This window comes from Vicugna pacos, chromosome 12, assembly GCF_048564905.1.
Source record: "Vicugna pacos chromosome 12, VicPac4, whole genome shotgun sequence".
NCBI classification, from domain to species: domain Eukaryota; kingdom Metazoa; phylum Chordata; class Mammalia; order Artiodactyla; family Camelidae; genus Vicugna; species Vicugna pacos.
In genome coordinates this window covers 45,625,804-45,651,850 of record NC_132998.1, presented here as the reverse complement: position 1 = coordinate 45,651,850, position 26,047 = coordinate 45,625,804, and the positions used below count along the sequence as shown (strand labels likewise).

General features: G+C 35.0%; 1 protein-coding gene across 11 annotated transcripts in view; it reads right to left on the bottom strand.

Moving 5' to 3' along the window:
- The window catches only part of LIN7A (lin-7 homolog A, crumbs cell polarity complex component), a 207,073-nt gene that overhangs the window by 43,773 nt on the left and 137,253 nt on the right, over window positions 1-26,047 (bottom strand). For 4 of the 11 annotated variants that reach the window (XM_072973342.1, XM_072973341.1, XM_072973343.1 and 1 more), the window contains one exon: window positions 22,577-22,654. The exons of 5 other annotated variants lie outside the window; for them this stretch is intronic. In XM_072973342.1, the coding sequence (XP_072829443.1) occupies window positions 22,577-22,597 (21 nt within the window). In that variant the 5' untranslated portion in view covers window positions 22,598-22,654. Of the gene's footprint in view, window positions 1-1,970; window positions 2,064-9,573; window positions 9,596-22,576; window positions 22,655-26,047 lie in introns of those variants that run through there. 2 more of the 11 variants (XM_072973344.1, XM_072973346.1) reach the window with 2 other exon arrangements.

Below are 26,047 nucleotides of genomic sequence, written 5' to 3'. Positions count from 1 at the left end.
AGTGTAATGCTAATAAGCATTTTATATTTATGAGTTCACTAAATTCTCACAACTTTGATTCAGGTATTCTTATACACAAGAAAACAGCCATGGAGATGGTAACATGCTCATAATTGCACAGCTACTTAGTGGCCAGTTTGGTACAGAGATTCATATCTAATTGCCTCCAAAATCTTTCCTCTTTTAACCACATCAGGTTTTCTTATATTGAGACAACATCAGATGACGACTATTTTGGCAGGATGTGTTGAAACAGATGTGCCGATGGGCAGATGTCACAAGTATTTATATTTAGAATAAAGGTTTCTGGGGTTTACATGGTGTTTACCGTTATACAAGTGGTGGCTACAAATGTACAATTCTGAAACCAACAAATGCGTCGCTCCAAGTGAAAGTAAAATAGCATTTGAATCCTCTTTTATGATTATAACATATTAAGATTAAGTGAAATAAGACCACTATTATTGCCAGTCTTTTTTCCTATAAAGTACAATAGATTCTGATTAGTTGGTTTTTAAAAGTGGGCTAAAAAGTTCATGGTCTAGTATAGGGTCAACTCAAAGCTTGGCGATATCAATTCTATTTCCATTATCTGTGCCATTGTATGAACATTTCTTACCCCTTTATTTCCTAAGGGACAAAACCTACCCCTGCCTATCTAACTTTTCAAGGACAATTGTAAAAGTCCTTGAAAATTTTGAAGAAGGTTGTATGGGAAAGCTGAAGTATTTTACCAGATACTCTAGATACCCTGAGAAATTTCCTAAAGGGAAAAAGAAAATGGTTGTACAAGCTTCTGCAAGGGACAATGGCTGGAGCTTATAGTCTTCTGAACCTTTTGGGTCCCCAAATGTTGGGCAAACTTCAGCTACAGCATTTCTAAACACATCCTATTGGGTACAATGGGTTTAATTCCTAGTGAAAGTCAAATAATTTATAAAAATTTTTGTACAGAGTTTTAGCTTACATTTTATCATCAGTAATTTTCTAAACTTGAATAAATCCCACAAACCCAATAGCATTATGAATATTTAGAACTTGAATATTCCAAGCTATGGAAAATTTACAAATGTAGATCATTTCAATAAAGGCAATGGAATTGTAGTGAGTTGGCTCAAAAAGACTAAGTCACTCATTCATTCAGCTAATATTAATTCTGAAGCTATTTAGTCAGTATGTTAGGCACCTGGGCCAAAATATGGGGGGGAAATGGTTGTTCTAAAACTTTGATTTACATTAATGTTCCTTAAGAAAGGCTATTTTAAAGTATTTTGAATGAATAATTTAAATTTTACTTTTCTTTATATTAAGAGCAGATAGACTACTTTTTCTGAATGGAAATTTTGTCACTCAGAAAATAACAAGTGCAAAAGTACTAAAAGCTTCTCTTGCTTACAAAGTTTACAAGAGACAAGAGTTCAGACAAACAGCTAAAATCCTAGGGCAAGAGGATATTTGCCCTGGGCTTTCATTTATCACAGACTATAGATAATATCACAATATAAACTTACCTTGAACCATTCTTCTGGTTCTTGAAAACCATGATTGGTACAGAGAGGCAGGAAAAAGATGACAAATCTGTATCATGAATTTCCTGTCCTTAGTCCCTTTTCTCTGTGACTTTAAAGGACCTACTCTCTGTACATTCTATTTCTCAAATATGTAAAACCCTATCTTCAAGAGTCAGCCAAAGAAGATAAAGTATTGGCTTCATGAGCCGTAACTCATTATTCTTATACTTTTACTATAACAGCTGCTATATTTCTTTATTACTACTATATGCATGCTTAAGATTTGGATAGAATGATGCCTTTAGAATTTGGTTGCTTGGCCAGTAAGTGTGGAAATAATTGAGTTCAAAGCTAGGTTCTGACTGTTCTGTCTTCTGCTTTTGCACATAGTTTTACTTACTTTTGTATTTTGATGTTATTTTTAAACTGCTGTGTTAGGCAGACACTGGGTAGGCTCACCTTAACCAATCCCCATTTTCAGCTCCTTCCTCCCAGCAATGCCTGGCCACGTGACCCAGTTCTGTCCAGTGAGAATTCAACAAGAAGTGGATGAGAGGCTTCTGGGAAAGTGTTGCTGTCTTGCTACAAGTCCTGTCCTTTTCCCTCCTCTATTTCCTGTTCTGAGTGTGGATATTATCAACTGTAGCAGCAACCTTTCACTGCAAGAGAAAGGCCAAGGGAACACATAGACATCAGCTCTGATCACATGGAGCTCCTGAATCCCCGAAAGCAGCTGCCTATCTCTCAACTTACTGTAATGAAGAAAAATAGTCTTATTTGTTTAAGCCACTGAAGTTGGATTTTCTGCTACTTACAGCCAAAATAATACCTCATTGCCATATTATTCAAGCAAATGTTATACAGAGGTATACTATCTCTAGAGTCTGTTTCCTTCTAGCCTCTTCTGATTCCAAAAATTGTATTATAATTTGTTCATTAGAAATCAGAGTAAATTTGTTAATATGAAGGTATAGAAACTAAGAGAGGACAGACTAAAGTCGTATTTTTTTTTTTTTAAAGAGAGATACAGAAACTAACTCTTTGTTAGGGCACTACTAGGAACATGAAAATACAAGCTGACCGAGAGAAAATGTTTGCAAACCATATAGCTGATAATTGCCCCATATCCATAATATATAAAGTGCCCTCAAAAGTCAGTAACAAGATAAATTAATTAAATTCAAATTAAAAATTAAAAATTAGATGAAGTATTTGACCAGGCATATAATCAGGGAAGATATATGGGTAACAAATATGAAAAGATAATCAACATCAAGTCACTAAGAAATTCAAATTAAAAACCATAAGAATATGTATACATTTATTAGAATGTCTAGATTTTTTTAACATACTGACAATAGCTAGTATGAACAAGAATGTTGAACAACTAGAACTCATATATATTGCTGGTGGAAATGGAAAATGGCATATCTACTTGAGAAAAAATGATAGTTTTCTACAAATATAAACTTACACTGAGTCACTTATCTATATTTAGCTATGTCTCCAAAATAAATAAAAATGTATATTCATATAAAAAGGGGATGCAAACACACTTTATTCATAATTGCCACAAACTGGAAACAATTCAATAGCCCTCAACTGTGAATGAATACTCAAATGGAAGCACATCCAAACCATGGAATACTACTAGGCAATAAAAAGGAACAAACTACTCACACGTGCAACAGTGTAGACGAACCTAAAATGCATGTTGCTAAGTGAGAAAAAGCCAGACTCTGTGATGATTTCATTTATGTGAAACCCAGGATAAGGCAAAATCGTAAGGACATAAAACAGATCAAAGGTTGCCAGAAGCTGGGGGTGGGGATGAATTGACTACCAGGCATAAGAAAATCTGAGGGAGTGTTGGAACTGTTCTATACATTTTTATTATAGTTACAGTTAACATGTTTGCGTGGGATTATTAAAACTCTTAAAACTGTACACTGAGAAGAGAAAATATTGCTCCATAGTAATTACATTTCAATAAACCTGACTTTTAAAACAGCAGAGGGTATTTTGGGTATTTTTTAAGAGATAAAAATATTTGGAAACTTAAACGTGATTTTGGAAACTAAAGACTTTGAAACATAAAGACCTACATATATTTAAGAAAAGTATTTAAAATAATAAAAAGATGACATTAGCCCCCATTCCTCAAAGTTTATATATGTGGAAAGCAAGATATGTATTTTAATGGACAGTAACATCTTTCAAACATAAGATGCTCCAGTTTCTCATTATGGATAGGCTAGCCTCTAAAATGTCAGTAGAATTATAATCAGGTTAAATAAACTCCTCTATATCAGTGACTGGAAAAAAGAAATCTTTCAATAACATTGTGAAAAAGAAAACGACTTTAGACCAAGTTACCTCAAGAGGAAAAAAAGTAGAAAGACATATGATCAGAATTATTGGAGCAAATGAATGAGAAACAAAGTCCAAATGGGAAAATTGCACAGTCCAAATCCTACCACATTATAATGTTCTTAAAGCTTGTTAAATGTATGGTTTTCATTAAAAAGCAAGCAAGAATGTACTTTTTTTCAAAAAGAAAAAAATGTATTAAGATTGATATTTAACTATAGCTACCTATAATTTTTAAATGAATTTATGGATTTTTCAGATTTGGAAACTCAGATAAGAGGTGAATAAAGAAAAGCTATTTGCTGTGGAATCTGAGTTTACAATATTTAAATATTTTTATAACATTAAAAGTGACAGTTGAGCCCCTTCATATCCTTTTATAATTATAGGCCACCTGGGAAGCTGGACCACATTCACAATATTAAGCCACAATGTATTTATTGTAATGTAATAAAAACTAGGCAGTTTGTCTGAAACAACATTTCAACCAAGGGAGGATCTAAAATAAATTTGTGGTTCTAAATTTAGCTGCATTTAGTGGAGTCCATGCGTGCAAAAATCAAGAGCCCTGATGTGAATGTGCATACTGTACTCGATATGACAAGAATAAAACAGAAATAGAGCTTACGTCACCAAATACATGGTCCACTTATTTTAGGAGGGTTTGTAGAAATAATTTCAGAGCAATTGAAAATTGGCTCATCTATTACAGAAGGGATAGTCCCAAAATATCTAATTTTTACCCTGAATTTCTTCTTCCATTTTGGAAAAATGGCACCCATAAATACATTTTATGCATTTAAAGGCATAGCCATCCATGTATCTATATAGTTTCCATATGCTTTTCGAACTGTGGAGACATTTTGTTTAAAATTGCAACATTACAATTCCTATTGAAAAACAAAATTTAGGGTATGAAATTTAATGTCTAGAACCAACCATCTTTTGAAAAAAAGAAAAGAAAAGAAAAGAAAATGGCATACACTGGCTACAAGTCATGTCTGCTACAGTAAGATCATTAAGGGTCAAATCAATCCTGTGAAAATCCAAGAATAAAATGTCTTGAGTAATGATTTTTTTTTTTTTACATCTCTCTATGGCCATCAGCTTTGATGAAAACATGCCACCCACTGGACAAGAAAAATATTGACAGAGAAAAGACCATCCCTATCAGTTTGAAATGATTTAGAAAGGAGGGTTCAATCATTAAAGCAGACATTTGATGGTATCACTGATGGAATCAATATGGTGACTGATATTCCTTTCAGAAATGGACCATGGACTTGAACAGGAAGCATTCCTCCATGGTTTCAGTGACAACTGTGACAATATAACTACTGTCTTCAAGAAATAAAATCGGCCTCAACCTCAAATGTCTCCTAACAAGATGTATCTGACAACCAGGCCATCAGTAAGATGGCATTACTTACAGTCAAAAACAAAAACAAGAAAGCACTGAATTTGAAGACTGAAAACAAATGTGGCATCTTGGGACTAAACACTTCTTGCCCTACCTTTCTCATGTTAGCCTCTGCACACCTGCTTACACATGGTCTCAACATCCCCAGGGAAGGAAGCCCATCTGCTCACGTGATTGGTCAGCACCCAGGAACTATACGGGCCTCAGTTTTACAAGGATTACTAATAGCATCTCTAAAAGTTTAGAAGCCATGAGACACGTCTTCTCCTCTTTCTGCACCCATGTCAAAAGAACTCAGGCAGGGGCTGCCTGCTTGCAGAAGATGTAGCTGATCCTCTTGTTTTTTTTATTCTACCTTTTTAAACCAAACCTGATGTCTCAGATTCAGACTGGAGGAAAATCAGGGTTCACTTAAGACATCTGGCCCAAATTTCATTCTCCAATCCGTATTTCACCAGAAAGAGCTGTGCTAGAGAGGATTTGGGTGTTTTCCACGCTAATAACAAAGTGACTATTAGTTTCCTATTTGGCTATGAGCCTTTCACCTTGCTTCCTTGGTGGGTAACTCCCTGACAAGAAGGATGGAATGCAAAAGATCTGAGTACTCCAGGACCAGTGGCTATGATACCATCTTAACAGCACTAAAACCGTAAGTCTACCTCTCACAGCCCATACATGTATTTCCAAGCTCAACTCCATGACTCACACCTACCGTTGCAATGTGATGCATGCCATTTATGACTTAATGTAAAGGACATTAAGCAGTAAAAAAAAAAAAAAAGCTGAATTGAAATGGTGAATTTGTGACCTAACTCGTGTCTTAAAGTGAATTTATGAAAATGGTACTACTAGAATGAAAAAAAAAAATACAGTCTCCAATTGAAAGTGAACACCAGTGCTTGGATGTGAGGAATAGTTTGGACAATTTGATGCCTTTAAATATCTACCCATCTGCCTAGCCAAGTTACAAAGGAATGGGGACATTTTTTAAAATGTTGTTCCTGAGCTAATGAGAAGGGCACATTAAGAAAGTTCTCCAGCACTACTTCCCAAATGATGTGGGAGGGATGAGAGGCCCCTCAAGGAGAGTATTCTGGGATCACTTGCCAATGAGGATTAAATGCCCCTTCATGACTGACAGTAAAGGGCACAGCCTTTTTTTTTTTTTTTCCAGTTCTGTAGGAACTCAGCAGGGAGGCATCAGGACTATTGATATGCTACATATCACAGTCTTCAAAATCTCCATCAATTACGAAGTTTCCAGACTTCATCATTTGTTATATCACCTGTTTTAAGTGAATTAAAATGAGTCTGACATATACCTTATTTTCCAAAGGGAACAGAAAATACTTTGTTCAGTTTTACAGTTTCACCACTAATTATAATTATTCTGTTATATAAAAGCAGAACTATCATTTGTGAAACTATAAAACTGAAGGATGACTATAATTTTTAAAACTGTGCCGTTAACCATTAATTTCTCTTATTTTTATAATTGGCTTATATTTCCTAGTGGGTTCTTAACACACATAGCTTTCATAAGGTAGTACAAATTAAATACTTTGTACAAATTGTTTAATGACTGCAAGGGAAAAGATGAGGTCACAAATAAGAGAGTATTTCCACAGGGTCCCCATGGCAGGTGGCCAAGCCACCAGGGGGAAATCTCTTTCCTATGGTTGTCTAAAAAAGAATTCCCTTAAGGCAGCTGTTCCTGTTCTGTCCTTGTTACACAGCCAGAGTCCCCTGTAACAGGAAACGCCTGAGCAAAATTTTGGGAAGATGTCATTTCCAAGTAGTATAGCACCATTCAAAAGAGCTGGATTATCTCTATTTGCTTATTTGGGGTAAAATTCAAACAAGGTTTGGGGATTAAAATCTGTCTCTTTTTCTGACTGGATTAAGACAATGTGAAATCTCATGAAGGAACTCCAAATTCCAGGATATTGGCTTATTAGCAGGGTTGAAATTTACCAGTGTACTTAAAAATTTGCAAGTGTTGTAAAATCAATTTCTCCTTCTTAAAAAGGTATTTATCAGGAAAATAAACTAACCATTTTGGATCAGTTGGTATATATTGTCAATGTCATATGAATCATATCAGCTAGTTAAATGAACACTAAAGAAAAGATTCAACTCAGTTAATAAGAACAAACCTAATTATCCAGTTGACTGAATTAAAATTATGGCTAATAATAAAGTTGCCAGAAGTAGCAGTAAAAATACAAGAGGCTCCGTTAGACTGGCATCTCAGATAAACACTGAATTAGTTTCTAGTTTAAGTATGTCCCATGCAATATTTGGGACACAATCAATGGGTTATAGTTGAAAAGGAGACTAATAGTAATAAACAATATTGTTCAATATAGTTCAATATTGTTTGACAGGCAAGAGATGTTGGATATAATTTCTAATGGAATCGTGAATATGATTAAGGAGTAAATGGAACAGAATGTGGTGGTGGTGGCCTCTGAGTGCGAAAAGATGAAAAGAAGCTTAGTCTTGTGACATGGGCAGGGATGCAGAATAATGAATTTGACTTTGGACAATGTTTGAGTCACTGTGTGATCTCCAAGAGATGTTCAGTAGACAGCTAGACATGTACGTCTGAAGATCAGAGAAGAATATACGTTGTAAGATATGATTTGTGAGTTATCTATTTAGTTGGCAAATGAAGTCATTTGTTTATATGTTACCCTCTGGGAGAAATTTAGAGAGAGAAGATATAAGGATCTTGAGGGGTTCCAACATATATTTATGTAATTTATAGGCTGAGCCTTAGTTTTATATTTAACCTATACAGCTAAGGCATCTTTTTTTTTTTAATTTAAATAACTCATATGTACTCCTTTTTAAATAAAATATATTCAGGAGAAAGGGAACACAAAGAATTAAATTTTTCAAAAGTGAATTGACAGAACAAGTAATTGATATACACTATAGAACATTTGTACAATAGAGAACTGTACAAGCAAGAAATTAAAATCATCTGTAATTCCATACCAGGATATGACCACTGTTCACATTTTGGGAGATTTATTTCTAGTCTGATATTGATTTTTAAGAAATAAATATCAATTCAGTCAAAACATACCTTTTATAATCTGAACTTTCACTTAAAATATTGGGACTATTCTCCCCATGTATTAAACACTCTTCTACATTATTTTAATGGTGCCAGCACATTTAATCTTATAAATGTGCCAAGTGTATTTATGAAAAGATTGAAAAATGAAAGGTGCTCTAAGTATTGATCTTATCACCTGTCCATGTGAAAGACTGTATATATTATACCAGTTACCCTTTTCACTGTCACTTTTATGATTCACACTTGACTATTTTTACCTCTTCTCCCTTATGTTCAGGTAGACTAGTTACTGGTAACTAGAAGTCTGTTAAAAAAAATGGAAGAAATGGGATAGGGTCGATATAAAAGAGAAACAGACTACTTATAATTATTTCCTGATCAATTTCAGGATGCTCACTGCCAAATTCCCATTAGACTCATTCTGATTTTCTTTAACTCTTGAGCATTAAAGTATATACCATAAAACTTAACTCAGTATTTTACCAATTAGGTCAGAGCCACATCATTAAAACACAAAAAGACTGTATATATAAGCATTATCCATCAGAATCCTGGTGGCACAGACATGTTCAAGAGTGGGTCCTGATTTCCTAAGAAAATGTGGTTAAAAAATCCTATTGGAGATAAGCAATGATTTTTAAACCACAGAATTTCATTCCTAAAGCAAAAAAAAAAAATTGAAATCAGACTGTGTGGACTTATTTTTATATCTACTAATTATTTTGTTTTACTTTGCTTTTTTGCTTTCCATTTTGACTACTTAAAAGTTGACAGTTAAAACTGAGTTAATGACAGTTCAGTAAAAAGAGAAGATATTAACAAGTTATAGTTCAAGTAATTCCCTATCTAGTTTTCTACCAATTTATGTGGTGTAGACAAACAAAGTTTTTTTACACTTAACTACAGGAAGCAATTCTTCCTATAAGGTAGATTTTTCTCTAACAATTAAATGTGAAAATTACTAAAACAGGTATTTCTGAAATTAGAATGACTGTTTACAAAATGAAGCTTCAGAGTGGAATAGGTTTCAGATACATGTTGGAAAATGAGTTAAAAAAAAAAAACCCTGACTTCTGGTCTGGGTTTTAAATACAAAATGACTGCATTATTACTTAAATTTTTCAAATGTTCCATAGTTCCTCCTACTATTTAGGAAGTGTTTTTAAAACATGTGCTAACTTCACCATTTAAAGACTTTTTTAGATAGTGGTTTTGCAGCCTTCAAAGCAGATCTTCCAAATAGAGAAGCAGATTTGGTCCTTTTCCAAAGAAGTTATCAAATGGCAGAAGTTATAACTGTCTCAGCTATGACCAAAACCCTCAGTTTATACTAATCCTATGTGAGGCACATTTTGGTAATCTCTGTGAAATCTATAAAAAAAATAGTTTCACTGTATTTTACAATGTCTAGGTATCCTGAAAAACTATGAATTATGGTCCTTTATATTATTTAACTGCATTCATAGGCCTGATCGCTTTTCTTGAATTGACTACATTGAAAATGAACACTACTACTGATTCGTGTTTGTTGCACCAGTTACGGCCTATAAAGTTTCTGCAAACATTGAATCAGCAAATATTGAACCACTGCTTCTATGGAAAATTCAGAATTAGGTTCCTGCAAACCTCTGGTTACAACAGTTCCATCAATGGATCAACTTATTAGTTTGTTTTATGTGTGTCTGTGTTTAAAAACACCTTATGTAATACATATTGTTGACCATAAACCCAGGACTCAAGGCCAACATCACTATAACTCAGGCTTGAACAAAGTTAATCCACCAAAGCATTCTCTCTGAAAGGTATATCACAGTCTTCTTGCCCTTAGGAACACCAGACAGCACCCACCTATAGGTGCACAGAAACTTAACCAAGCTGCAACTAATGACAGATTTTACCTGCCCTGAATTATTCAGATTGCTCAGGTCCCTTCCCATTTCATTCTGATGAGTTATTCACTTATATGTCCCAATGACTATCACATCACCCCCAAATAACTAACAACTTCTTTATTCATTCATCTGTTGATGGATGTTTAGGTTGTTTTCATGTCTTGGCTATCGTAAATAGTGCTGCTATGAACACTGGGGTGCATGTATCTTTTCCAATTAGAGTTTTTGTCTTTCCCAGATATATGCCCAGGAGCGGGACTGCTGGATCATGTGGTAACTCTTATTTTTAGTTTTTGAAGGAACCCCTCTGGCGGTAAATAAGTCATAAAATGACTTATTTGATGAGGTCCATCTGATGTGGCATTTTGACGTAGTCCTCCTAACAAAGACAAATAAATTTAAAACACTACTTTTTATGACCAAGATATGGGTACAGTAGACATCTCCAGTCCTCACCACATTCTGTACCTCATCTGGTGGTGTGCGTCAGGCTTGTGGTGAGGCTCAGTAATAAGACTGTCATGACTTTCAGGGCATGCACGATGCTTAAGAATAGTGTTAATATCACTCCAAGATCATAATTTCAATTCTTTTGGATAAATACCCAGAAGCAGAGCTGCTGGATCATATGAGAGTTCTAATTTTTTGAGAAAACTATACTGTTTCCATAGCAGGTGCACCATTTTGCATTCCCACCAGCCCACCAGCAGTGTGTAAGGGTTCCAGTTTCTCTATATCCTTACCAGCACTTGTCTTTTTTTTTTTCATGCTAAGCGAAATAAGCTAGTGACAGAATGACGAATACTGCATAATTTCACTTATAACAGGTATTTAAAATAATCAAATTCACAGAATTAATGAGTGGAAAGGTGGTTGCCAAGGATGGGGGAATGGAAAAATGGGGAATAACTAAACAATGGGTATAAAATTTCAATTAAGCAAGATGAATAAATTCTAGAGTTCTGTTGTACAACATTGTGCCTACAGTTAAGTGTGTTGCACACCTAAAATTTGTTAAGATGATATATGTCTTATTATCTTAATACAATACAATAAATTTTTTAAAAAATAGGGTAAGGATATCTCTTGTGCATTGAGCTAGAAATTCTTTTTTTTAAAGCTAACTGATGGAGGGCTTTTTTTTTTTTTGGAACACATTAAAAGTGTTCCTTTGAAGAAAGGGCAGCAGCAAACATTCACTTAAACCCAAAATGTATCTAGAGTTCAGTTTAGAAAAATCTCAGCTGCATTTTCACAAAATTTCACATTTTTAAATAAAAAGATGTTAAATTATGTCAATTATACCTTACTTTTAAAAAGATTTGTTTAACATTATTGACACAGATCTTTCATTATTTCCTTCTCTGTAAATCTCTAATGACAAAGTTACACTCATAAGTTAAAGAACATAACACTTAGAGCAACTGTATTTCTTTCTTTTTGAAGCCAAATGAGCCTACGTAAACATAAGGTTCAAGACGTCATGGCAAATCAGTTTCAAGAGCCAATTCACAAGGCTTAACCTCTGTGCTCTAATTATTACTTTACTGCTCTAAATATCCCCATTCCACTTGGAATCCATATAAAATTTTGTAAAAGTTGCTTCCATATCAAGACCAGAAAGAAAAGTTTAAAAAAAATCAATTTATTGCTACAACGGAACACAGCAAAAACAATATGAAGAAAATAATGGACTGTTTACATTTGCCATCTTACAATGAAGGCATTTGAATTACGTTGTTTTGAAAAATGATTTTTTTTTAATTTGCCAGGAAGTAGGCATGTGTTTTCATTAGGGATAATGTTGGAAGATTCCCATATAGAAAAACATCTGCATCATTATCACTACTGTCAGAAAAATTCTCTGGCATGCAAAGCAGTGACTGTCACTTGTCTCAGGCAGCAGAGATGCTAACTCATTAAAAAGCCCAGACCTGAAAATGAACTAAACTTCATTTAACTTTTGGGGTGATGTGCCAGGTTTAATTATAGAATGTAGAAAGAAAGACACCAAAATGCAACATTTTTATGTGGAAATATTTCATAAGATTTTTTCTTTCAGAAAGAAGAAGTAGGTCAGTTTTATCAATGTGGAAGATGATTTGAATCTGAATGCATTATTAACCTGTCCTTAGGCATGACAAAAATATGCCTTTGTATTTCAGTATCCTTCAAATTAAATCGTATAAAAATCTTAGTTTTGAAAGAGGGGAAAAAAGCTCAGAAAGTTTTAATTAGGTTAAAGTGCTTCCTTACAAGGTACCCTCAATCAGGTGAAGCGCCATCAGTTCAGACTGATGCAAAGAATCTCTTTCTCTCAGCCACCGATTATTCCTGTCACAGTGCCCATTCATTTTTATCAGAGATAATTATCAATATAACCCAGCATTAAAGAAAAACAACCTTCTCATTCCATGCCTGTTTCAAAGTCTACAGTGTCCTCTTTAGTTTCTTACTGCCTATGTAAATGTGTATTTTTAAAAGTCCTTACTTAAAGAATAAGATTGGATAGTCACTCATTTGTTAAGCAAATTATAAAATTAAAGAAATTCTACATTGATATAACCAATGAAACGAAAAGTCCATTTATCTGCCAATTTGTCAGGCTTGTCTTTTAAACTGAGTGGCCTATCCTGCAATCTAATGAGACTAGAGATGACTACATATTGCATAATATCTATCCAGTTTTTATTACCCTACTTGAAGACAAAGTAGGAGATGAAAACCCCAGTCCAGTGACTGAGCGATGGAGAAGAAGAATGGAGCAATGATGGCTGTGTGGTATTAAGAACATCATCGAAGAGGCTGGAAGTTTCCTCTGGCAGCTGTCATATTAGATCATGATGTAGTACAATCACAAGCAGTCAGGATGGAGAGTACCAAAAATATCTATTCTTGCACAGCAAGGTGACACAGAGATTCTCAGCAAGATTCTGAATACACTGCATAGTGTGTTATGAAAGTGTGAGGAGAGAAACAGGTCGCTGTCCTCTCTGTCTCTTAGACACAGAAATGAACTGAAGAGTTACTGCACTGTGATCTCCACCCTGATGAGGTGGATGACAAGAAGTTGCCCTCCTCAAGAGGAAGGGCAGCCTTCCAGAGAGTGGAAAATGTTTCTTCTGTAAAGTGGTTCAGCCACAGAATTGTTGCCATGTTTCAACGTGAGCTTAGGATTGTTGTCTGTGTCTCTCTCCATGTGGAACATAAGTCACTATGGACCATTTCTTAGATGGTTTCCTAAATTAAATAATGTGATAATCATGGACCAGGCAAGTAGGTAAGCTATCAAAACGCCTTAAACTAGTTCAACAGTGGCTAAAAAAAAAAGTATGTGTGTGTGGGGGCAAGTTGGGGGTAGGGGGATTTGTAACAGTTGACAAGGATAATAAATCTTCCTTTCTTGAAATTATTTATAATAAAAGCCAGTATTTGTTTCTGTTATGTATGCATATTTTTCAAAGACCAAATTTAATGAAGATGAAAGGATTCTTTCACTTTTAATTATTTTACATAAATTAAACTTCAGGTTATTAAATAGATACAAAGCTTTACAAAGGGAAATAATCAGTAAGACTACTTATCAAGAGTAGTAGGTACTTGATTACATTTGAATATAGTTCAATTAGATTGCTAAGTAACTGACTTAGAGCTCCCTTTAAAAACTGTTAAGCATTTTTCTTACTTTGTTATATTTTTCTTACTAATATTTCTGTTTTTCTTAATCCAGTGTAGTAATTAATACAAATAATGTATTTGGTTTCAATTTTTTTTTTTAATTTAAATTCTGTTGTTTGAGCTAAGGAGCACTCAGACGGAAATAACAAAAGGTGTCATTCAAAATGACTCAAACCAGATGGTTCCCAAATGGTGCTACACAATAGAATCACCTGGGGATCCTTAAAATATACTGATGTCTAACTCCTACCCAACATTCTGATCAGACTGCAGTGGAGTGAGAGCTGGGTATTAGGATTTTTAAAAGCTCTCTAGTTAATTCTTATGTGTAGCCATGTTTGGTAACCATTGGCTCAAAAGGTAAGGCAAATCTAGACAGCTGGTTCAGAGATTTCATTGTGTCATCAAGGACCAGGTTTTCACTCCCCTGGGACGCTCAGAATGTCAGCTTTGTCTTTGAAGGCTTGTTCTCTTCGTAGTCCTTGGATGGCTCTTATAGTTTCAAATAGTATATCCAGACAGGATAACATCCAGTAGAAATGGGGGAATTAACTGTTTTGATGTCTCTTTTTAATAGCATTGATATCTTTCTCAGAAACTCGTTATTGGACTTCAACCTATGCCGCATTGGCTACATTAGGGTGACTTCCCCAACCTGCTAACCCAATTACTCACAAGAGGAATGATACATGATACCTGCCTTACATTAAAGCCATCTGATTTACCCTTCTAGCTTAGTCTAGGGTCACCCTTCCCTGAGTCACGACGGGGCAGGGCTGAAGAGGTAGGGGGTGTAGCACCTGAATGAAATCGTATTTCTGCTAGTTAGAGAGATGTAAGGGAAGTTGTTTGATAGGAAACCTGGAGTATCTGCTCTATTCCTTTTGTCTATTCTACTCCAGAGACTGCCATCTACCTGGATAGGTTTTCTCTTAATGAAAAACTTCTGTGAATTTTTTTCTTACACTCTTCTCTTTAGATGAACATCGTGCTCCATAAAAATGAGAAATCATGAAGACGTCAGGGCTAAGAGGCGTTATCAACAACCTGATTCTCAAAGCTTGCTTCCTTGGTGGTAAGGTCTCTTTATAGTAAATTTTAAGTCTTTTCAATTTACACTTTGCTACTATTTGCCACCCATCCCCTTCACACCTAGAAACGCGTAAAGAAACTTCCATTGCATGTGTTTTATATTGCCAACTTAACATATTAGTTGATTTTAATTTTCATTTGTGTATACTTCAGATTTATAGCCCACAGGAAGAAACTTTTCTTTGAAGTGTTACTACACTGATGGCAGAGCAAAGAGAAAGCTGGAAGCAGCTATTTTAAGCCTCCCATAGTAAAATATTATGGATGGTTAACAACTTAACTGCACCTTGGTAGCTTTTCTTCCCTCTGATAATGCTCAAGGTGCCTTCCACTAGAGTGTAATAGTAATCAAGGGGGGCCAGGTACCCAGAAGAAAGGTAATCACTCACAAAGTTCTTCCAACACATCATTGGTTGTCTACTCAAGGATAAAGAGACACTAGTCCTGCTGATAAGAGAGGAAAGAAACAGACAGGAGTGATGTCTTTCTTCACAGTTGCATATTGTCTCTTGGTATCATCTGGGTCAAAGTGCCCAGGAACTAATTAATTCAGAAACCAAGAAGTGGCTAGTATCTCATTTAACTGCACCCTGACAAGACAGACCAGAAATGCTACCTGCTATGCTGCTCAGCAGACTTACTGCTCAGCTTTAATTAACTAAGTGAGAATATACCGCCTTTAGGATAAGATCACTGGAGGTCAGGACATGCCTCTGGGCTGGTTTCACAAGGGGCTCCTCCTATCACCCATACTCACTATCAGGTAGCAGAGCAAGCTCACCCCTGAGGAAATCCTAGAGCAGAGACTGCTTTCCAGTGTCAAAAACCAACCCACTGCATCTCAACTGCTCTGCACCTGACACTTAAGGAAGATGGATAAGGATGTGATACCTAGTCTAAATGATGACACAACTGGCATCAAGAAGCTGCAAGGTAGAGCGTGAGGTGAAGTTAAGGTGGCCTAAGTTTTGGCTTAGGTGGAGACAGGAGACACTGGCATTCAAGTTAAACCAAGGTATTTTAATCTTCATTGAAAAAAAAACAGTCCTTTAGTTCATGAGACAAATGAGCAGAAGTCTACAAAGCTCCAGAGAAGATCTCATGGGAACTCACTTTGGTATTTAAGATGCCTATGTTTTCTGGTCACACACAAACAAAGAGAGCATTCAATCCGAAATAGAGGGTTCCTCAGTGGGGGGAGTTCTGTGGACACCTGGACATGTCTGTCCTTTTCTACTCAATTCAAACTGCCTGGTCACACTGTTCAGTTGGCTACATGTGGGGTCCTCTTCAGGCCGAGGGCACTGCACTCCATCAGAGCACAAGGGAGAAGCCTGGTAAAGATTCCCACAAGTTTGGGCTGAAAACCATGTCTGTTGGCCCCTTCTGATTTTTTAACATCTACCTCTCAGATGTCATTAGAATAGACACATCCTTAATTTTAAAACTGTTGGGAATCATTTCACTGAAAAACACGTTTTGGAAGATTCTAAGAAATAGACGGCTATAAAATAGTCTATGTATTGCTAGAAATTTAAATGACTATTTCGCCACTAAGAGCTCAACTCAATTGAATTATCCCTTAGGTAACATTTTTTCTTGCAAATTTTCTTCTTTTCCATCTATGAGAAGGTCACACTTGAATACTCTTAAATGTGGCCCATGGAGTACTGAGGATAAGTGGACATGAATTATGTAACAGTGTTGCATACAAACCAATCACGCAAAATATAAAATTATAGAGTCAAGTATTTCCAGTAAGCATTTCTCATAAACTTTGGAGTTCTTTTGTGGAGAGGAAGGTAACTGGATGACTGAAAGGAAGGGAAATCATGCTGCACGAAGGAAGTTACAAAGTATGAGGATGTTTAAATCAGGGAGAGGAAACTTGCTGGTTGCAAGGCTCCAAGAACTTCTGGAACTTCTGCTAAATTCTAATAGATTTGGGGATCTTTTAGAATGGCAGGGTACATAGGATCGCCCCTCTGTGATAAATGCACAAAATGACAAAAGAATGTTATGAGAAATCTAGTTCTATACTTAGCACAATTGGTGCTTCTGTGTTTATTAGAAAAAGCTGGCGCTTCCTCAAGACAGAGACATCTGCCAGGAAATTGTAATAACAAACATTCAAATTCAGGATGACCATAGAAATGAACGGTGTTCCTAAAAGGTTCAGTGCACAGCCTCACTTGGTACCCTTGAGAAGTTCAGAGGAATTACTACTGTAAATATACTCTCCTTTTTAATAAAAAGAAAGGTGAATCCTGCTAGTCCCCATGATGAGAATGGATGCCATGTACAAAAACTGGGCAAGCCCTAGGCAGAGGGTGGAGGCTAAGCAGCTGCTGTAAAACAAACAGAAGCAGGGAGCACAGCAAGCACAGAGGACTGATGAAACTTTTCGAAGGTGCGCCAAACCGTAACTATCCTCACAAACACCTACGATGTTTGGCACGGTCATCTACGTCTTACTGGGAGGCCACAAAGGAAGACGGTCTCTTGTAACTAGGCCTTATGAGCAGGAGGAAACTCTCCAAGTTTCCACTGAACCTAGACTATGGCCAGACCAGGTATAGATGAGTCGTGAACTTCACCAAGTGCTCCTCCAGGTAGTAGCTGCAAATTGAAAATTAGCATTTCTTTGCATCAGGTATAATATTTTTGTTGTACTATTACAGGTACATCCCGATTCACTAATTTGGGGCCGAATTTACCATTGTACTTGAAAACTGTAAATGTGATATGTTTGTATTATTTTTAGCAGCAAACAAGGATTCTGAAGAACTACTTGTACACCTTAGGAAAGGTCAATGGAAAATTCTGCTATAAATGGAAAAAACATTCACATAGAAATGATCTAAGCCCCGAGGTCATAAAACTAGTAACTGCTACTACTTCTTCTTCTTCTTTTTTTTTTTTTTAAAGAATCAACATCACACACAGAATGAAGGAATCTTAGCTGAACGTGGTGGGGGTGGGGGATGCATGCATCTCATTCAGCTTTTTCCCTCGGCTAGACACAAAAGGGTAAAGGCAATGCTAGGAGAAAAGGTAAAGAGAACATATGGGTGGTTACTTCATTTTTAGGGGCCAAGGGAAATGAAAGGTGATGGAGAAGAGTGGGAAACAGGAAAAGGCCCTCAGAGTTAGCACAGCATATAATGAATTTATTTCCTAAATAACTTGCTACATTAAAATAAAATTGTATATTTTGAATTGCAGTATCTGAAGTGCTATCTCTAAAAGGTTATTTTTCTATCAGGAAAGTAAGTCAACAAGTTTTATTCCAATGCAACTGCTTCTAAATCCAATTAAATAATTTTATATATTTAAATTAGTCATTGAATTGAGGAAAACTCTCCTTTTACTCTTTTTTTTAGTTGCTCATAGGTACATCAACACCAAATATACTGAAATATAGTTCAATAAGCACATGTTTTTCTAACAGTTGTTAAACATCGCTTTCCTCAAAAGAAATCAATATTTGTAATCATGTGAACATTTGGCATTAAATAAATAAAATAGCCAGATAGATGATTAACTGAAATTTTTGCTTATAAACTCAAGTTTAGTCAAGTATCCACTGTAAAACATCTCTCAAAGTTAAATATAAGTATTTGATGGTCTGGAATCTTATAATAAAAGAACAAATGTAAACCTTTATATCACTGGAAATTCAAAGAGAGGAAAATATCATTTTATTTTCTACAGAATGCAAATATTTTATAAAATATAATCACATCAGTCAATGTTTCTTTTTCTTATGATTAAATCACTATAATTAGCTAACTAAAGACAGAAGAATGTTCTGAGATTTTTTTTTTAAGCTATAGCCTAACAGTGTCCAATTTTCATTATATATGAATTCAAATTGGGGAAAATTCATATGTGTAATCACATGGTTCAAATATGTGGACACTTCAATGTGTCTTTGCATTTGGCAATGCAAATATTTTAAAGCCCTAATTACAACAGTCTATTTAATTTGTTTTTATTTTTATACCATGATGACTAAATCATGTTTTAAATGAATTCCTTATTATCCAAGTTTATCCTTTCTAAGATGAAAATCTGAACGTCAAGTATGATTCAGTGATTCTGTTTCTTTCAGTCCTTAAGTCATGGAGAGCTTAAAAATTTCTCCCTCCCTTAGATGTAATCATGTGACACAATTAATTAAGGCAAATGAATATTCTAAATGAACTTCTTCTTAAGTATTGTTTAAGTAATTGCCTATGCTTGACAAGGTATTTTGCATGAAATATCAACAAAAGACTTGAATCACACTTGTAATTACAAACTCTTCAACTGTAGTAATTAATAAATTATTGTCCTCTCATGGGACTATCTTCAAACATTTAAAATATTTATTATTGAAAAGTTCTGTTGCACTATTATGGTGCCTTCATAATTTTCTAAGACTTCAATTTTCTTCCAACCGAATTATTTGGCCATATTATTTATTGAAATATAAATGACACAAATCTTTGTCACACCTCGAGGAAGGATCTATTTTACAGCTTGTTTAGGAAAGTCTAATTTTCTTAGCTAATGTCTAGCAATCCCAGTTCTCCCAAGGTGCATCAGTAGTTGGTTAAGTGCTATTCTGGACACAGAAGTAATTGCTCGCCCATCTGTGAGGAAACTGAATGATTTCAAATAAATTTTAATAGAATATGGTTACAATTCACTTTATAAAATAATAAGTCAAAAATCTCTCTCAGTTAAGCAGGTGGTTATCAAGTAAATTTAACAGAATATTCTTTCAATCAGAAACTCCAGTGGGTAGTATCCTTTAATTTCTCTACACAGCCAGTAAACATTCCAACCCTGACTCCATATGGGTTTATAGTTCTCAGAATAGTTAGCCTTGAGTTTTCTTTAGAAAGATATGTTTTAGCACTGTCATCCTTGTATGGCTGCATGCCTATTGATATTTCCAAGTGGGTAGGACCTGAAAATTGTGTAGGAAGGTATGTAAAGAAAATCATATCAAAGGAATCAGTGAAAGAGAAATAATCTTTCTATTGGGTATTCCAGAGAGACCAATTTTCCTTTCCTTTCTTGACCTTAGAAAAAGGGAAATATTACTGCATTTAACACGGAAGATACACATCTATCCATTGTCATCAAGGTGATGCTTCTGTGGCCTATCCAGACTTCCCTGATTTCCCTGTCACTGGTGTCCTTGGCAACCTGATCCATCTTCCCAGAAGCAAGATGGAGGAAAGGAAGAATATATGTCCCTGCTGGGCCCTAATCCCTCACTCAGTGACTCTAAGGTAAATGGTTTATTATGCTGTTTTTATTGTTGTTTCTTGGTTCTTTGTTTATTTTTTATATTTGCTTATGTATTTCCATAGCACCTGAGAAACTTGGAAAGATGCCTTTAAAAACAACTGCTGTCTCATGCCTATTAACTGGTGGGACTGGATGCTATGACTGCAACTCCAGATGCTAGCAATTGGGGAATAGACAGAAAAGGAATTCTAAAAATTTAGTCAATAGGACAAGTCTGGGATGCACTACTGCTGACCTATGGGAAACAGCAGCATGGAGACACTGCAGTTCAAAAGTTTCCAAGTATTAGGCTTAATAAGTATTGGGGTCTTTTATTGTATAGCCAACAGGTGGACTTGAGAAGTACAAGGCAGTTTTGGGACACATTTCTTTTCTCTTTGTCTAGGAGAGCAGGCCTCTTCCCTAAAGTTGTGGCTACTGGTTGAAATGGTTTCCTTGGCTCCAGAGCTAACTTACTAAGAAAAGGATGGCAGGCACCTTTGAATAGATATTTGCGATAAATCCTGAAACATACTTGCTAAAGCCTGGCCTTAAAAATACTAAATTAAAACAGGAACAGACTCTAAGATCCAGAAAACAAGCTAGCAGTTACCAGAGGGTAGAGGGGTGAGGAGAGGGGCAATCTAGGTGAAGGAGACTAAGAGGTATAAACTACTAGGCATAAAATAAATAGTCACAAGGATGTAATGTACAGCACAAGGAATACAGCCAGTATTTTATAATAATTTTGTATGGTGTATAACATATAGAAATATCAAATTACTATGTTTTGCCTCTGAAACTAATATAATGTTGTAAATCAACTATACTTCTAAAAAAAAACCTAAACTTTCCATAAGGGACTAAAATTTTCTGGAAGTGTCATATTTGTTTTGGTGATATAATGCCAATTATACAATGCTTAGTAACTAATTGTTTTACATTGCCTTCTGGAAATTTGGATAACAATTATATGATGCAGTATATTACTAAAATGCAACACATTGTCTTGTGTTAAATGAGGCAAAGAAAGAACTCAAAGTAAAAATTTTAAATAATGCTGTTGGTATACTTAGAACACTGATATGAACAGGAATTCTGGAAATGGAATCATGATGCAATTTTCCAATTATTTTAGCTCATTACCTATAAGTAGAGAAACAATGTTTCATTGTTTCCACATTTCAGAATGTTCTATTTTTGCCACTCTCCGTAACAAGTGGAACCAGAACTAGACTAGGATTCAGGAGACTTTGATTCTGTACTAACTCAGACACTAACTAGCTTGAAAGACCATGTAAACTTTCCAGAACTTATTTTCTCATCTATAAAATTAAGAGGTTATCATAAATCAAGATGCTAAATGGATCAGTTTCAGAGGATTTACCAGCCCCTGAGCTAAGAAAATTTTTTTTGCACATGTATGTATTCTTGGGAAAATGGTGCATAATTTTACCAGATTCATAATCACCAGAATTATAAAGAAATTTGTAACTCCCCAAAGGTAAGAACACAGGCCTAGGTGCTTCCCAAGGTTCGTCTTACACCCTATATATATTACTTAATTCATGTCAAACACAATATATATACAGTTACTACATGATAACCCACATGTTACATATTTGTACCTTCACACCAACATTTGCATATATTTATACAAATACATAAAGAACCCTGAGAATCTGATTCTAATTACAGGTCAGTTTTCAAGACTGGAAATAAGTTTTAAATGTAAATAAAAATTTTGGTTCTAATTACAGGTCACCTTTCAAAGCTGAAAGGCATTTTAATGTAAGTAAGATCTTACTCTGAACTAGAGGGGTTATCATGTTTTGTCTGTGTTTGTATGAATTCAGTCCCATTTGAAATTCAAGACTTATGAAAATCAAATATACGTTTGCCTATTAATGAAAATGAGACACCTTAACGAATTGCTTCATGCATCCAACAAATACTTATTAAATGCTCATTATTTGGCAGACACTGTGCTAGGTGCTAATTTTACTCTGATGATTGAAATGGACATTCTCTCTCTTCAGCCCAGTAAGACAGATCACTTTACTTAAAACCTTAATTAACCTTGATGAAAGAAATAGAAAGAGACCCACAAATCATGAATGTGAAACTATTCTCTGTTTAAGAACATTAGGCTATGTTCTTTTCTTTTTTCCCTTCCCTCCTTGGACCTCAGGTGCAAAGAACAGAACTGGAGTTATCATAACCTTTAATTCATGGCACATACCATCACTGTCCACTGATCCATGACTGGCTTGCTTTCATTAATTTACTTCTACACACACAGTAAGCACTCAAGAACCTCCTAATGAAACAAAAGCGAGGATCACAACTAGGTAAAATTAAAACTATGCCTCGGTGCCCCCCTCCCCCAATATTCATTGCCTTGGACTCCCCCAAATGAGGTAAGTAGGGAATTAATAAACGGAGAGATAAATTGACCAATTAATCAGAAAACCCAGAAACAGATCCACGTGTATAGTCTTTGGTGTATATTAATGTGACAAATCAAGGAGGAAATTATGGATTACTTAATAGAGCTGGAAATAAATAGGTACCCTTATAGATAATAAACAAAATTGGACTCCCAGCTCACACTATATACAAAAATCAACTCCAGATAAATTTGGGACATATTATAAAAAAAAAATGTTTTACTTTTAGTAGAAAATATAACTGAGTATTTTCTAGACTTTGGGGTAGGGAACTATTTTTGAGGTGAGACACCAATAAAGCATTGATTATTTTAAAAATGATTACTGTGAATATCTAAAAATTAACAATTGTAAGACATTTAAAGACAAGTTATAAAATAGAATATATTCACTACATACACAGCCAGTAAAAAAAAATGGTAATAAGAATATATTAAAAATATATATATACACACACATATATAAAAGCACAAACTAGTAGGAAAATACATGAACAGATGTTTCACAGAAAAATAAATATTTAGGGCCAAAAATCAAAAGAAAGCATATTCAATAATTTAGTGATCAATTAAATGCAAATAATTACGGCAATAAGATACCATTTTAGTATATTCAATTGTTAAAAGCTTAAATGTCTCATACATCAAGTGTTGGAGGTAATGTGGGTACACAACTTCCATATTGCTTTTTGGGGTATAAATTAGATCAGCCAAGTTTAAAAACTGGCGTTATCTCTTAAAGTTGAATACTTTTAAAACTTATGATACAGAAATTCCACATCTACGTATATATCCAAGAGAAGTCTTAGTTATCTAACTAAAAAGTGCATGTATGTTAGTAGCAGCACCAATGATCATAGTGAAAAGCTGGAAACAACTCAATGCTCACCAATGGGAGAGTGAGTTAATAAACCGCAGTACCCATTACACAATGGAATATCACACAGCAGTCAAAACAAGTGAAATATAACACAAAAAAATATGTTATCTTAGCAGTATGATATTAAGTGAAAAAGAATATCCCTGAAGATTTTATCAGCATGGTATCTTTTTGTAACATTTTAAACACATAAAATTAAGATAAATATGTTTAAGGAATAAACAAAAGTACTCATAAGATTACATAAAAGTCAAGGAAATTATTAATACAAGATGTAGTAGTCAGTTTCCAACCCTAAATCTTATACGAAAGAAAAAAAGGAAGATAAGAAGAAAGGAAGAAGGGAAAAAAAGGAAGAGAGGGAGGAAGCTGATAATTGCCTTGCATATACTTGATTATAAGTGGTACTAATTCTATTTCCTTTTGTATTTGCAAATCACACTCAGGGATAACAACAGGCTGGTTTTAAAAAATGCTAATTTGCAACTTAACATTCATTTTAGATGACTTGTAAAAATGGACCTGTCTCCTCACATGTTGGCAATACTGAAGCAAGAAAAGGTTAAATGACTTGTTCACGGGGAGGAAAAATGTTGTCATCCATGGTGCCAAAAATAGAAGTTCTGATTTCCAGTCCTATGATCTCAACAGAAGACAGAATGTTCACTTTATCTGACTGATATAAAACACAACTTCTCTGAGGGCTCTATTATTTTGAACTGCTGTGAAAGTACATGTAATTACAAGCTTCTGGAAATATGTACTGTTTATTTTATCATTTGTAGTAGCAAATAGAAAAGCTGGAGCTGAGTATTTATCCAACAGTGATGCTAACAGCTTCCAGAGTCCTTATGGACTACTGGTAAGGGTCTGTTTAGGTATCTTTAAGATCAATGACCCATTAGTGCATTTATAATCTAAGATGGTTCTTGCCACAAAGACCCTGTTTTTGCTACCAGAAAGTGACATGTTGACGTTATAAACACTCCTCACATTGTTAAAAATGAACCTTCTCTCTAAAAAAGATGCAGGAATAGAACTATAACTATAGTTTACAAATTCTGTATCCAGTGAGTGATGCAGTCATTCTGTTTTTGTACATTTATTTTTGTTATTATTGTTATCAGTTTAAAAATCTTCACAGTATCTGCCTTCCCCACCCCCTTCATACAGAGCCTCCTAAGTCACATATTCCTACCACACATACATGCTGAGCCTTACGTAAGTCCATGTAATCTACATGAAGAAAAACGTTAATTACTTGCTACGTAACTATAGATTCATAGAATTGGAAAGACCTTATAGTTAGACACCAGCAAGTTATTTCGCATTTTTCAACTGACACCATCATCCTTGATTAGGGATTTTTCTTCATTCTTTGAGGGATGAGGGTGGGAAGAGATATCATGGACCCTTTTGTGAATCTAATGAAGTTATGGTGTCATCCCAAGAAAAATAAAGTTGTGTGTAAATGTTCATGCCATTTTTGCCCTTGACATTGAGTTATTTCATAAATTACAAAGGATTATGTGACTTTTTTTGGTAAAAATTAATGGTTGCTTCCTGGAAATATAATAATCCCAAATTAAACCAATTACATAAAAAAGAAAACTTTGCATCTGCTTAAAATATATTTCAATAAGAAGGGTGTGTTATTTGGTTTGGAAGAAGTTAAACTTTGGAGTGATCTTTTACATGGAAATATTTATATCATTTTTAGTATTCAATCAATTTGAGTCTGTTTTAATAGCAGTAAGTGTTCAAAGGTGCAGCTCATATCACTTTCGACAGTAGTCAACTTCTTTATCAGAGCAGAGTAAATGTATGTGGACTCCTGAGCTTTCTCTAACACACTTTCAGCTGAATTCAGGTTCTACTCAAATCCTTTGTCCTCAAGTTAAATGAGGTTATTTTTGGAAAGGTTGGTGTCAACAATGTAGCCTCTGTCAGTGAGGAATGACGTTTGAATCCTTTTTTTTCATTGAAATCATCTAAGCACAAGTAACCTTTAAGAGTTTTGCAGGCTTTTCAGTTGTTGCAGATCTTCCCCATGGATAAACTGACAAATCTTTCTCCGTTCAACTCCCTTTCCCTCACAGATTATCTTCCTTTCTACACGCAATTCTGCCTCTAATTTCTCCCTCCAAAATGGCAATGTTTCCAATAGCAACCATACCAGACCAGCAAATCTGGAATCAAAGGGCTAGCCTTCTCCTCAGGGCCTAGCATTCTCTACAATTCTCTTGTCAAATTTTTCTAAGACACAGCAATCCTTTACTTTAAAAAGGAAACAGAATGAAGTGTCTGACCTAAGTTCAACCAAGCGCATTAACACTTATCCTCTGAAAAGCCAAGAAACTTTGACAATAAAAAACACATTTTGT